This window comes from Plasmodium vivax, chromosome 3 (genome assembly GCF_000002415.2).
Source record: "Plasmodium vivax chromosome 3, whole genome shotgun sequence".
NCBI lineage: Eukaryota > Apicomplexa > Aconoidasida > Haemosporida > Plasmodiidae > Plasmodium > Plasmodium vivax.
In genome coordinates this window covers 224,270-236,664 of record NC_009908.2, presented here as the reverse complement: position 1 = coordinate 236,664, position 12,395 = coordinate 224,270, and the positions used below count along the sequence as shown (strand labels likewise).

Below are 12,395 nucleotides of genomic sequence, written 5' to 3'. Positions count from 1 at the left end.
AGTAGTAACAGCTTCACACGAGAAAAGGTAAACATGTGTCAACAGTTCATCCCAACGGGGTTGATACAGTTACTGACAAGATGCACACGTGCATACCTTGGCAATTCTATGGGTATGCAAACAGTGGTGTAGGGTTCTCTACATGGGAGGCCACAACCATTAGACTTTCATAGCACAAGGAGGCAAAAACTTTCAACAGCAGGAATAGGCTGTGCGTTTAAGCCTCGTGGAATGTTTGCGCGCGTGAAGGAGTAGTACTCTGGCAAATTACAAAATTAAAAAAGCTTGGTCGCTCATGCGAAACCTACGCACGTAAACGGGTACACAGCGCAGGCAAAATATGTTGTACAGTGTATAGAGATGAACAAAAAATAGGGGTTCAAATTTGCGACAAGGAGCAGGCAGAGAAATGAAAAAAAAAAAAAAAAAAAAGAAAGATACGAAACAAATGCAGCAGCTCTGACGGGAGTTTTATCGCTACGGTTGCTTGCACGTCGCGGTGACTGCTTTCTCCTCTTGGCACAGTTGGCAGATGTTGGCGTTTTTTTTTTTGACATATTTTGACAATTTTTGACAATTTTTTGACAATTTTTGTTTTTTTTGTTTTTTTTTTTTTTCTCCAGCTATGCACAACCCTAGCCAGCCGCGCACAACTGAAACATGTACGTTAAAATTATAGGAGGCAGGCTTGCGGCAAATGGGTGTACACTGGTGAGCGTATTTATTTGGGCGAACAAGGCGATTAAGGAAATTGCCCTTCTGTGACGCAGCTTAGCGCAACCCGTCGGAATTTAGCCAACTGTCAGGTGAGGTAGCTTTTTTTTTTTTTTTTTTTTTATTTTTATTTTGGCAACGCTCTGATGTGCCCAGAGAAACTAAAGTGACGTGTTGGACCGGAGGCCCCTTTTACGTCTCCACAAGAAATATTGCACAGGCGACCTCTTGCTGAATCAGTTTCGTCAAAGGGAGAAGCGCTTTCCCTGGCTGAAGCTTTTCCATGATACGGTTAGCTCCAGCAGTGCAATCGCTCTCGTTGCAGAGTGCCAAACTGGAGAGTGCTATTTTGTGCCAGTTTTCCTTCTCCCCCCAGTGCGTAGTGTGACGCCTTGTCTGGGATGCAGCCAACGGATAGTTTACGTTTACACCCAGCTTGGTTGTCTCTACGGATGCAACGAGGAGACAGCTGTTTGAAGAAACAGAGCCTTAGCGTAGGGGCCTTCCCTATAGGTGAAAATACAAACATACACATATATACACAGACAGACCCCTCCCCCCAAAATGAGCATATACCTGAGGAGGCACATTAAGCCCATATGCCACATTAAGAATATTTTTTTCAGACGGGAAAAACCTTTGGGGGACAAAACATGGCGGGAAATGATACCCCCTGGAGATGGCCATGCATATACGCAAACGCAGCTGGTGCATTGTTGGCCCCATTTTTACAACGAGTCTTCTGTACTTCCCATTCGAAAGAGTGAAGACACAGGTGCGTACCAAATGAGGAGGGACAGGGGGGGCACGGTGCGAAAGAAATTGAGCCGAGAGAAGAAGAAAACGCAGAAGAAGCAGAAGAAGGAAAAGTCGGCCGATGTGCACAAGTAGGGGTGCCCGCAAAGGGGTGTACTACCATGTGCGTTTGTGTTTGTGTGTTTTAGGGGAGGAACACCTAACGGATGACGCTGGAGTTATAGCTAAACGAACGTAAGGCCGCCACACGAAATAGACTGCTTTAAGATGGGCAGCACACCCTCTTGTGTGACCCCCTTTTTTTTTTTTCCTTTTTTTTCGTACCAAATAAACTTCTAAGGAGACAGTTAACCCGTACGTGTGTGCATACCAGTTGGTTAAGCCTCCATATGAAGAGTAATTTTTACGTTGATTTGAAGAAGCCGAGTCGGCTGTCCATTGTTGGTGCGTTTCGCGCGGGGGGTAAAATAAAAAGGAGAGAAAAAAAAACAAACAAGCGCAAGGATACGCAAAAGGGGATGGAAGACAAATTTTACGAAACAGTTTATACCTGCTAGGCAGCACAGGGCAGATCACTTCAACGGCGTAAGGGAGCACCCACTGTGGAGCGGCATAATTGAGGGAGGCATTTCCCCCCCCAAAAAAAAAAAACAAACTGTGCTACGGGGGTAGCAACTGCAAAATTGGACTGCTCTAATTTGACATAAGGGAAGAAAACGCACGGCATTTCGGCGCGAAGACGAAGGGGTGGTATCATTCAGGGGATGGTCGCTTGTAGTGATGGTGGTGGGTATACCCATTCAAGCGCATCACACAGCAGTGCAACCGCGTGTAAGCGTAAAAGCACCTCCACATAAGTACGCACGTAAATGCCGTTGCGCAAAAAGGGGAAAACTTGCCCAAAAAGAGTAGCGCAACTAATTATTAACCGTCGTCTGCTTCTTACAATTGGGGCAGAAATAAATGATGGTGGATCCTTCATCAGCACTCCTCGTCTGTATATTAATAAAATGCAAAAAGTCGTTGCCGCAATCTGTGCACTTTTCATAAGTAATATTATAGGCTTGATTTTGATCCTCCTTGAAAAGGGAGACGTTTTTTTCAAGTGAGGTGATTTTATTTTTCCAATAACTTTTTTTATTCTTGTCAAAAATGAATTTTTCTCTGTAGGAATTTAATTCTATGTAACTTTCCTTTCCATTCCAATGGTCATACATTTCGATGGTATCTATTATAGCTCCGCAATAAATGCACCTAATGCAGTTTTCATTATCGAATTGGGAGCTCTCCATGCCGCCACTAAAAGGGCCATAGGGGTTTCTTCCACTGAGGCAGTTACTCGTCTCCCTCCACTTCGACAGATTAAAACGCTTCATATACATGTACATGTAATCGTCGTAGTTATAAATGTACCCGCACTGCTTGCAATAATTGTTCTGTTCCTTTTGAATATTCTTCAGCATCAACGACTGGTGGGTAATTTCCGTGGCGTTTTTCGCCAATCGTTCGATGTCAAAGAATTTCTTGCCGGTCATTACTTGGCACAGCTCGTCGTGCTCTATGCTTATTTTGTCTCTGTACGACTGGAGGAAGTAGTTGAGGATTTCTTCGTTCGCGACTTCCTCGTGTTCGAAGCGGACACTTTTTTTCTTTCTCGCGAGGGGCGGCTGCTTCGCTAGAAGCGGTTGCTTTGTCGCCTCCTCCTTGAGCCTCTTCTTCTCCTCCTTGTGCCTTTTCTTCTCCTCCTTGAGTCTTCTCCTTTCCTCCTTTCGCCTCCTCCTCTCCTCCTCCTGCTCATCGTGGCTACCCAGTTGGTGCTCCTCCCTCTTGACTTCGCCCCACTCCTGCATCTCATAACTGGGGCTGTTTACGTCTGCGCGGGGGGGTTCCCCCTCCTCCTGGGCGTCCTCTCTGTTTTTCTTTTTCTTCTTCTTCTTCTTTTTATTTTTACTTTCCTTCTCACCATTTTCGCTAACCTCGTTGTCTTCGAAGAAGTTGAGTGCCTCGATTAGGGGCGAGAGGGCGTGTCCATCGCAGTCGTCGTCGTTGCCAAGATGATCGCCATGGTCGATATGGTCGATATGCTCGTTATTATGCTCGTTATTGTGCTCCCTTTTGTGCTCCCTTTTGTGTTCCCTTTTGTGTTCCCTTTTATGCTCCTTCTTGTCCTCCTTATCCTCCCCGTTGTGGAGGGTTGCCCGGGCCTCCTCCTCCCCTTCCCCCAGGTTTCCCTTCCGGTGGACCCTGTCCTTCTTGCCGTGTTTCCTCTTCTCCGAAATCATTTTTTTCCGTTTATCGGGTACTGAGTGGGTGCTGGCAAAATGGGTGCCTACGCGGGGTGGCGGTTTTCATGCTTTGGGGGTTCAAGGTGCTCGGCGCGCCGTGGGTCCCGTGCGACAGGCCTACCAGCACGCGCATACGCATACGTATACTCATACGCAGGCACGTATATGCATATACCTTCGCGAATATATCTACTTTGCATCTTCAGCGAGAGGCCCCTTCCGTCTCTTTTTCTCTTCACCCATTCCTCTCGATCCCCTTTTCTGGTCTACAAACGGAGCCCCCTTTCGCAGGCACTTTCCATGTTTTAGGTCGTACGGGGGGGGGGAAGCAGCTTTGACGGGCGGCTATACCACGCGGGGGGAATATACGCAGCTATGTATTTACGTGGGGACGAACATATAAATAGGTACTTCTACGTGGGTATCTGCCCCTCGCGCGATTGTACGGGGAGCACAGATGGGCTCGCTTCCTTTTGTAGGCGGCCGCTGCGCAGGTCGGGCGAGGGGACGCGCTTTTTTCTCTCCGTAAAAAGGGCAAATTGGAGGAGATTAACAAAATTGGAAAAATTAGAAAAAGTGGAAAAATTGAAAAAATTAAAAAAATAGGCAAATTTAAAAAAAATAACAGATTAACCGATTAGCGGTTAACCATTTTGGTATTTTTGGCAATTTTTGCGAGGCTGGAAAAAGGAAATAAAATGACGCGGCGCGGCGTGGGCTACTCCCAATCGCGCGCATATCTTTCATGTCAGCTTCGCCCCCCGCGGCAGCGGCCCATCTCTCAGTGCTCGTAACGCAGACTAACTGTCGGCGCATGCGCACGACAGGCGGGCATTTTCATCTTCACATATCGCGTGAGGCATCTACGCTGAATTGAAAATTTTCTCTCCACCCCAAACCGATTCGTAAAAATAAATCATTTTTGAGAGACCTGCCAGTTTTTTTGTTCCACCCGGGGAGTGTCCTGGCCAACCCTTTCGCCCAAGGCTTCGGCGCTACGCATATACAGTCACCGCGTGCATGCAGTATACAACAGATGCCGCTAATGCGCTTACGTGGGCATATTGTTCGTCTGTACGGATGCCCACGCGAAGGGGATTTCTGATCGCCGCTGATTTGTGGTACCGAAGGAAAAAGGGGCTCCCGTTTTGCCAGCAGGGCCGCCGTCGAAAGGTAACCGCTCAAAAGGGGGAAGCCAGCTAGCGGTTAATCTGTTAAGCGGCTTAGCGGCCACAAACGCTTGAGCAACTCGCAGAGCGGTTACCCTTGCCGGGGGGGGGCACAACCGCTTCACTCGTCCTGCACTTGGAGGAAAAACATTTTTCTTTTTTCCCCAGATGGGTCCATCTCAGGAGGGCCAAAAGAAGGAAAATAAATTCACCCCTACGATTATGTATGCCTATGTGCCTGCCTACCCTGACGCGTATATTATCGCCCCCCCTCCACTGAAGAAGCAGCTTTTCCGCGCGTGAATGCACCCTCTAACAATCGCTACGAAGTTATACAGGTATATAGTTAAGTCACTTAACCCTTAAAGCAGCATCGCCCACTGCGAACCGCATGCTGTGTGCGTTAGTGTAAGTAGGGCCTCCACCACCACCGATCGTTCTCTCTCCTACCCTTCTGCAAGAACTCCAAACATATGAATAACCCAGGCAGCAACGTCAGTCACTTGGGCAGCATCAAAAATGAGGGGTACGATGTCTTCGTTTTGCTCTTTACCTTTTTGTGTGGATTTGTAATTGGCCTTCTCTACAAGTACATGAATCAGATGAAGCAGAATGTCGTGCGGATAAGGGAGGCGTGCGCGAACTTTGACGCGATGTGCACGAGTGACTGCAAGATGGTTTTCTGCGTCAGGACGGGTAGGTTTCTTCGTGCCTCCGGGGCGGCGGGAGCGGAGCAGGCCCCCCCTGCGCAGCTCCCACTCTGCGTATGCCCACTCTGCATATGCCCACTCTGCACATGCCAACGCTTCTCATGCCCACGCTCCTCATCCGCATGCCCATTTTGCCGCCCCCTCCCCCCTCTACAAATAGACATCAAAATGAACAAGGGGAAGATCTGCTCCCAGTGCTGCCACGCCTGCCTATCTGTTTACGAGAAAATTATGAAGAGAAATAGCAGACTGAAGGCGAGCGAAAGTGGGAAAGGCACCCTCACCTACTTTGACCTTTGGAAAAAGACCGGGCAGAAAAAGATTGTCCTGAAGATATCGGTAAGCCGCGGGGGGAAGAGTGGCTCCTCCAGGTGGCTCTCCTAAAAGGCCATTTGTTTAGCGTCTTACCCCCCCTGTGCTTACACTTTCTAATCCACCCCACCTTTCAGAGCTTGGACGAGATGTACGAAATTGAAAGGAAGGCCAAAATGGAAAACCTCATAACGTCCATAATAATCGACGCGGTAAGAGAGAAGCGTGCAGCATATTGTGCTCCCACGCGAGTGTGTTTGACGTGTCGTGAGTGCACCCCGCCCATCTCTGCCTCCTCCTCGTTCCCCCCCCGCCTCAGGGCCGGACGCAAATCGAGCCCAACACGGAAACGGTCATCGCCATCGAGCCGGGTATTCAAAAAGGAGGAAACGAATGAAACGAATGAATGAAGTGAAATAAACGGGTCTTTCTTCCGCTCAAGCGCGTGACGGGTGTTCCTTTTATCCTGCCCGTTCCGCTTCCAAGACGGCTTCCACTTTTTTTTTTTTTTTTTTCTTTTTGCAGTGCCCGACGAAGTTGTTAACAAGATAACGGGGCAGCTGAAGCTGCTGTAACGAATTGCGGCCACTGTGAATGTGATGACGCGTTTATTAGCAGATCGTTCGAGAGATGACGTGGCATTTGTATACGCGCATACGCAAGGCCTGCGTTTTAGCCTCCTCCCATTTTTGTTCGCCCCTAAAGCGAAAATGGAACCTCTTTGAATCCTGCGAGTTGCTCGCATTGGCTAAGTTGAGCGAAGCAGTTAGTCAGGGGTGTGCGTGGAGAAGCGTTTGCGTGGACAAACGTGTGCATTTTTTTTTTTTTTCCTTTTCGCCGCACTCCCCCCCCATTCACACGTCGATACGCCCATGCGGAGTGCCACTTCTCACCCATTTCTGTATGCGTAATAAATCGGGGCTCCCCCTCGATGGCATAATATATCTTTAATATCGATGGGGGTCCCCGTACCCCTCGTTTGGTCCACCTCACTTTTGTCGTTAACTTCGCTTTGCAGATGACCGCTCTTTTGAATTGCATTTCCCCCGTTGGCATGCGGGAGGAACGCATCATTCTTAGCATGGGGAGAAGAGCCCCCCTGCTTCTTAGCTGTAAGTATGTAAATGCTGCCGGCATTTTTTACTAACTTAAAGATGACGTGGAAATTGTTTTTTTTTAAAATCTGCAAGGGGCACCTATTTTCATAATAGCCAAATTCCCAGGGAATTCTTTTATTCGGATATAAATTTAGTTTCTTCAAAATGTATCGAATCATTTTGTTATAAATGATGCCTCTCTCGATTAAGTAAAACCGGCCATCAGGTTTCAACGCTTGGTGGACGTTCTCTAAGCTGTGGTCCACATGCTCCAACGAACATAAGGTGAAAGACGAAATGACAGAATCGAAAACGTTGGGACGAAAGAGGCCATTTTTTATGTCTTCATTTATGATGTATACAGGATATGATGGTTTTATTTTTTCCAATTTTTTTTTCATTTCTTCGCACATTTTTTCACTTTTTTCCACGCATACTAAGATGTCTACTTTTTTTAAAAATGAGAAATTCCTTCCTGACCCTGCCCCTATTTCTAGGACTACTCCTTTCACTTTTCGAAAGTTCCTCTTTTTGTATTTGTTTATGGAGGTGACTTTTTCTATGAAGTCATTTTTTTCGTCGTAACTTTTCGCTAGCTCATCGAAGGTTTTCATTCTGAAGCTTTCGCTGGGTTCTTCTAACGTGTCGTCGTTTGCGGGTCTGTTCTTTTTGTAGATGTAAAAGCAGCCCGCGATTACCCCTCCGTTGGCGGCGCTCACTCCGACGAGCAGCTAAAAGGAAGGAAAAAAAAAAAAGAGAGGGTGCACGAATGTTTGGAATTTCCCTAACATGGTAGGCTGCACATGGGTATAAATTAATTGCGGAGGCAGACCTGCCCCCGTGGGGGGCCACATCCTGTGCGAACCCAGCTTAACCTTTTTAAACGAAGAGAAGGTAAACATGACGTTCTTTTCGAATGGGAATTAATCTGAGAATGCAACGAATGGGCAAAAGAACCCAGTGGGGGGAGCCAATAGGCGGGAAATAACATTCAACAGGTGTGCCCCTCTATTGGACGCATTTCGCCTATCAGATGCGAGAAAAGTCGTGTTTCCGCATATCACTGCACTCACGGGGGAGGGGTGACGCGCCCACAATATTACGTGCACATCAGGGGAGGTAATCCACACGTTAGGTTAACCTTCTCACGCTGTCCCTTCAAGCGGATGCAGCGGGGTTGCCATGAGAGCAGCACGGGCAAGCGTATGGAACGCTGGCCTTTTTGCAACGCCTTCGCGGGCTGCGGCGCTCTGTTAAAGGCTGTTTTGGGGTAGCATTTTGCGCGGCATTTTGCCCATTATTTTGCGTATTTTTTTCCCATTTTTTTGTGCTTTTTTTTTTTTTTTTTTCTCCCGCTTTAACCCGCATGCAGCTGGGAAATTTCCGCGCCGCTTTCAAAACGTCGACCCATTTGAAGCCCCATTTTGAGGCCCCCATTTTACATTCATCTCAACCACTTCAGCGGTTTCTTGCCGTCCGTTTTTTTAGCCAGCCCAAAATATAACATACAACATTAACATTATATGTGAAGACTGGTGAAGAAACGACACTGCGAAGAGTCAACCCAGGAGCATGGCACAGTTTACCCTCGTTCCTGCGAAGGAGAAAAGAAGATTTATTTTTTACTTTCTCAGGAAATTTTTAAAAATAAATCTGAAGAGTGGAAAGTATGAGAAAAAAATGCCCAACGTTGTGGAGAAGCATAATAAAGGAAAACCAAAAGAAAAAAAAAAAATCACCAAGTGAAGGAAATAGGGCCGAAGGAACACCATAGGGAGAGACTACCCCCACCAGTAGGGAAGCAGAAGTTGCAAAGGGATAACCAGGGAGAGTAAGATGCGCGATGCGGGACTGCCGAACGACCTGCGAAATGGGGAACATTCCATGATAAGTGGAAAAAGCCAGATGGACCTTATTGTGCGGAAAGAAATAGGAAAGTGGGTGCTGCTGCACAGGTTTATTCATAAGTACGATGGGCTCGCGGGCGAAGGAACACTTGTGAGGGAGAAGATGGCGAAGCAGGGTGAGCATTTAAGCGAGCATCCCAGCGAGCATCCCAGCGAGCATCCCAGCGAGCATCCAAGCGAGCATCCAACTGACCATCCAACTGACCAACCAACTGACAATCCAACTGGTCTTCCAACTGACCATCCAACTGACCAACCAACTGACAATCCAACTGGTCTTCCAACTGATCAACCGACTGACCATCCAACTGATCATCCAGCTGGTCTTCCAACTGGCCTTCCAAACGTGTTTAGCCTCTTCTATAGACCGACGGGAACGCATCAAATAGGCAGAGTAAGCTGGAAAATCATAGCACGAGAGCAAATCAGCCCTCCGGAGGCATTCACCTATACCCCCGTGAATCAAAAAACGTCTCGCACCGGACCCTGTGGGGCATTCGTAGAAAAATGCCGATCAAAGGTTACGACAAACGGTAAGATGCAAAATTTGCCTTTACAAAATAACCGATGGGAAGAGCTTAACATTAAAGAAGATCCAAACGAATCATTTTGTAATCCCCCAGCGGGCACAAAAAAGGCCAAAAGGAAGGTAACAAAAAAACACGGAATTAGCGAAGAGACAACTAAGGCTATCCTATCGAAGTGTATCGAAATAAAGAGTTACATCGTCCAATACAAAAAGAGCTTCAAAAATATGTTAATCAATTTGTTTAACGAATACACGTTCCTGAAGAGGTACATGAACAGCAACTACAACACTTACCATAAGTTAAAATTCTTCCTTAGCTGTAACCATTATGTGAAGAAGTTACATGGCGTCCTGTCCATTTTTGCTGACGTTATAGCAGAGAGTGACGAATATTTAATGATAGAATTGTATGAGAAAATAAAAATTAACGTGCGTCTGTTGTACTATGTGGGGAGAATTTTATCCAACTATCTCACCTGCATTGCTTATAGAAAAATGGCATACGTAATTATAATTTGTATTTCTCGAGTTCACACCATTTTTAAATGTATGCTCATGTCCGAGCCGTTTAAGAGCGGCGTTCCGGAACTGATCAGGATGGTTAAGTACGATCTTGAGTGAAAATGGCGGAGCGGCTTATTTGGGGGTCCTTCCCCGTGCGTTTATTTGTGTCCCTCCAGTCTGGGCGTACTGCGCACAGTTCAGTTTGCTTCTGTTTAGCAGTTGTGTAGTTAAGATTTTGTTTTCCTTTTTTTCTTTTCTTTTTTTTTTTCCTTTTTTTTACGTACTTGGCTTTCCCTTTTTTAGTACCATTTGTGCATGTCACCAAGTTTGCCCAAACAGCGGTGATGGAAACATTTTTATTTTCGCGTGACCCTTAAAGAAAGGCGCGTAGAGCGTTGCGGCGCTGTGTAAATTGGCCGATGTGTCATTTGGCGAATAGCATCTCTTTAATCAACGCGGTAGCCACGCGGTAAAAACGACAACGATGGGAAGCAACAAAGGGTGGTATGCCAAGTGGAAACCCGCTCCAACAGACACATAAAGCGAAAACTATGGAGGGCGTATTTCCGCACATGCAGTGAAATAGTCCTGCTATCCCCTCCGTTTGTCCTCGTAAGCAGTTAGGAAAGCGAAATGGATAGTAATACCCACCGCCGACGCGGTAATTGGCGAAAGTTCGAAATGGATAAAACTGTTTGAGGATTTTTTTTTTTTTTTCCAGCTAGCCAAAATGTCGAACAGTGTTATCAATACTTTCTGAACGTTCAGAATTTTTTTTTTTCGCGGCACACTTAAGTTGTGTGTGTGTGTGTTTTTTTTTTTTTTTTTTTAGCAACTAGCTATTTTGTTGTTTTGCTGCGCAGTAGGATGTTATTTTCCTTTTTTTTTAAATTTATGTTACTTTATATTTTTTCTTGCCATTTTCATTTTCATTTTCATCTTTGCACTTAACTTAAAAGACGATTTACTCACACCTTCTCCTTCGGAAAAGCGATCACCCAGAACAGTTCTCGTAATCGCGTCTACAAGCAGCCTAACCATGATTTCTGAGTAAGCGCGGCGGCAAAAAAGGGGGAAATTAACTACTCAGCAGGGGAACGAAGAGTGCAAACCTTTTTGACGTATTAATGCCACGATTGTTTATTTGTTCCCTTAAAATTATTCTCTTTTTTTTTTCTTCTTTGCAGTGAAGACTCGCCCTTCCTAATTGAAAACTTGAGAAGTACAGCGAACCTTTTAAAGCAAATTCATTTAAGCGTTTTATTTGCACATTTGGGTAACACGCCACATTGGCGCCTTCGAGTAACGCATTCTATTTGCACCTTTCACTTTTTCACGTAGGAATACTGCAGAGCGGAAAGACAAAGGTGAGCAACTTTTCAAAGCACTTTTTTTTGCCTACCCCTCTCCCAAAGCGGTGACACGCCCACTCGCATTTTTATTTGTAGGTCGTCCACGACAAAAGGAAGAAGTACGTTGACGATGTCTTTGATTTAACGCTTAGAAACTTGCGCTCGGGAAGGGGGAAAACAGAAAAGTCGCAAGAAATAGACCTTAGCGGAGCATCAAACGAGATACAAAATTTTGAAAGTTATCTCGAAAGGGAACGACATAATAGGTGTGCCTTTTCCGCCAAGGCGAATTACGACTCAGAAAATTTTGATGGAGAAGAGCATGTTGAGTGTTCCCCGGGATTTAGGAACGACGAAGAGATCAGACTCTTCAACGAGAGTGTTAAGAGGAAGTTCTTTAATGACCTACTCGACTATTACAATGTACTAAAATTGGAACATTTTTATGAGGGCTGCAATTGTGGACAATCCGTATATCCATGTGAGGTACGTTAGCTGGGCAGAAGTGCCAGCACGGGGTGCGTAGCAACTGGGAGGGAATAATCCGTTGTGCTGCATTCTATGTACGTATTGCTCCAGTGCATGTATATCTGCGGTATCACTTGAACATGATGAGATTCTCCCAACGGGTGCTTCAATAGGCAATTCCACACGTTAAGGAGTCACCGTGAGGATAGACACATGCATGCAGAAAGATACAAAGTTCTCAAAACGTGGATCTTTTTTTTTGCAGGATTTTGGACTAAGCCAAGATCTCAGTAGATGTGAAAACGCTCCAAGGGGTGCATCTCCAAGTAATTACTTAAAAATGTATTCGCCGCTCATTTAATATGCTGCCTTTTTTATCCATTATTTGTAAAATTATTTACGTACTTGTGTACAATTTTTCCAAGCAGGTTTCGAGAAAACCGTGTTGGATAACTCCCCTGTGGGAGCAAAACATGTCGCACCAGGTTGGAGAGGCAATGCAGAGCAACCTAACCATAGATCAGAGGGAAAGACTAAACACCTCCTCCTTACCAGTGATAAAAAATGTATGCAAAGAAGCGGTGTCTCTAAA

General features: G+C 45.9%; 5 protein-coding genes across 5 annotated transcripts, besides 5 other annotated features; 3 read left to right on the top strand and 2 right to left on the bottom strand.

Annotated features, from left to right (window-relative positions):
* The first annotated feature begins 441 nt into the window (after nt 1–441).
* Nucleotides 442–465: a microsatellite.
* A 152-nt stretch (nt 466–617) lies between these two features.
* Nucleotides 618–646: a microsatellite.
* A 199-nt stretch (nt 647–845) lies between these two features.
* Nucleotides 846–877: a microsatellite.
* Nucleotides 878–1,278: 401 nt separating this feature from the next.
* On the top strand, nt 1,279–1,605 carry PVX_000875 (hypothetical protein, conserved; the record flags this gene model as incomplete). The annotated part of the gene is made up of 1 exon (XM_024731180.1): nt 1,279–1,605. The coding sequence occupies one exon, from the start codon at nt 1,279–1,281 to the stop codon at nt 1,603–1,605; it is 327 nt and encodes a 108-aa protein (XP_024586970.1).
* Nucleotides 1,606–2,387: 782 nt separating this feature from the next.
* PVX_000880 (hypothetical protein, conserved) lies at nt 2,388–4,055 on the bottom strand (the record flags this gene model as incomplete). Its single annotated transcript, XM_024731179.1, has 1 exon — nt 2,388–4,055. Exon 1 carries the CDS (start codon nt 3,750–3,752, stop codon nt 2,388–2,390), a length of 1,365 nt encoding a protein of 454 aa, XP_024586971.1. The 5' UTR covers nt 3,753–4,055.
* Nucleotides 4,056–4,679: 624 nt separating this feature from the next.
* On the top strand, nt 4,680–6,521 carry PVX_000885 (peptidyl-tRNA hydrolase, putative; the record flags this gene model as incomplete). The annotated part of the gene is made up of 7 exons (XM_024731178.1): nt 4,680–4,928; nt 5,093–5,262; nt 5,386–5,620; nt 5,795–5,973; nt 6,084–6,158; nt 6,266–6,317; nt 6,472–6,521. The coding sequence occupies exons 3-7, from the start codon at nt 5,398–5,400 to the stop codon at nt 6,519–6,521; spliced, it is 579 nt and encodes a 192-aa protein (XP_024586972.1). The 5' UTR covers nt 4,680–4,928; nt 5,093–5,262; nt 5,386–5,397.
* Nucleotides 6,473–6,496: a microsatellite.
* A 209-nt stretch (nt 6,522–6,730) lies between the features above and the next one.
* On the bottom strand, nt 6,731–8,374 carry PVX_000890 (hypothetical protein, conserved). The gene is made up of 2 exons (XM_024731177.1): nt 7,919–8,374; nt 6,731–7,774 (listed from the first exon to the last, which is right to left on the bottom strand). Exons 1-2 carry the CDS (start codon nt 7,943–7,945, stop codon nt 6,836–6,838), a joined length of 966 nt encoding a protein of 321 aa, XP_024586973.1. The 5' UTR covers nt 7,946–8,374; the 3' UTR covers nt 6,731–6,835.
* Nucleotides 8,375–8,573: 199 nt separating this feature from the next.
* Nucleotides 8,574–10,100, top strand: PVX_000895 (hypothetical protein, conserved; the record flags this gene model as incomplete). Its single annotated transcript, XM_024731176.1, has 1 exon — nt 8,574–10,100. Exon 1 carries the CDS (start codon nt 8,880–8,882, stop codon nt 10,098–10,100), a length of 1,221 nt encoding a protein of 406 aa, XP_024586974.1. The 5' UTR covers nt 8,574–8,879.
* Nucleotides 9,164–9,288: a microsatellite.
* Nucleotides 10,101–12,395: the final 2,295 nt, after the last annotated feature.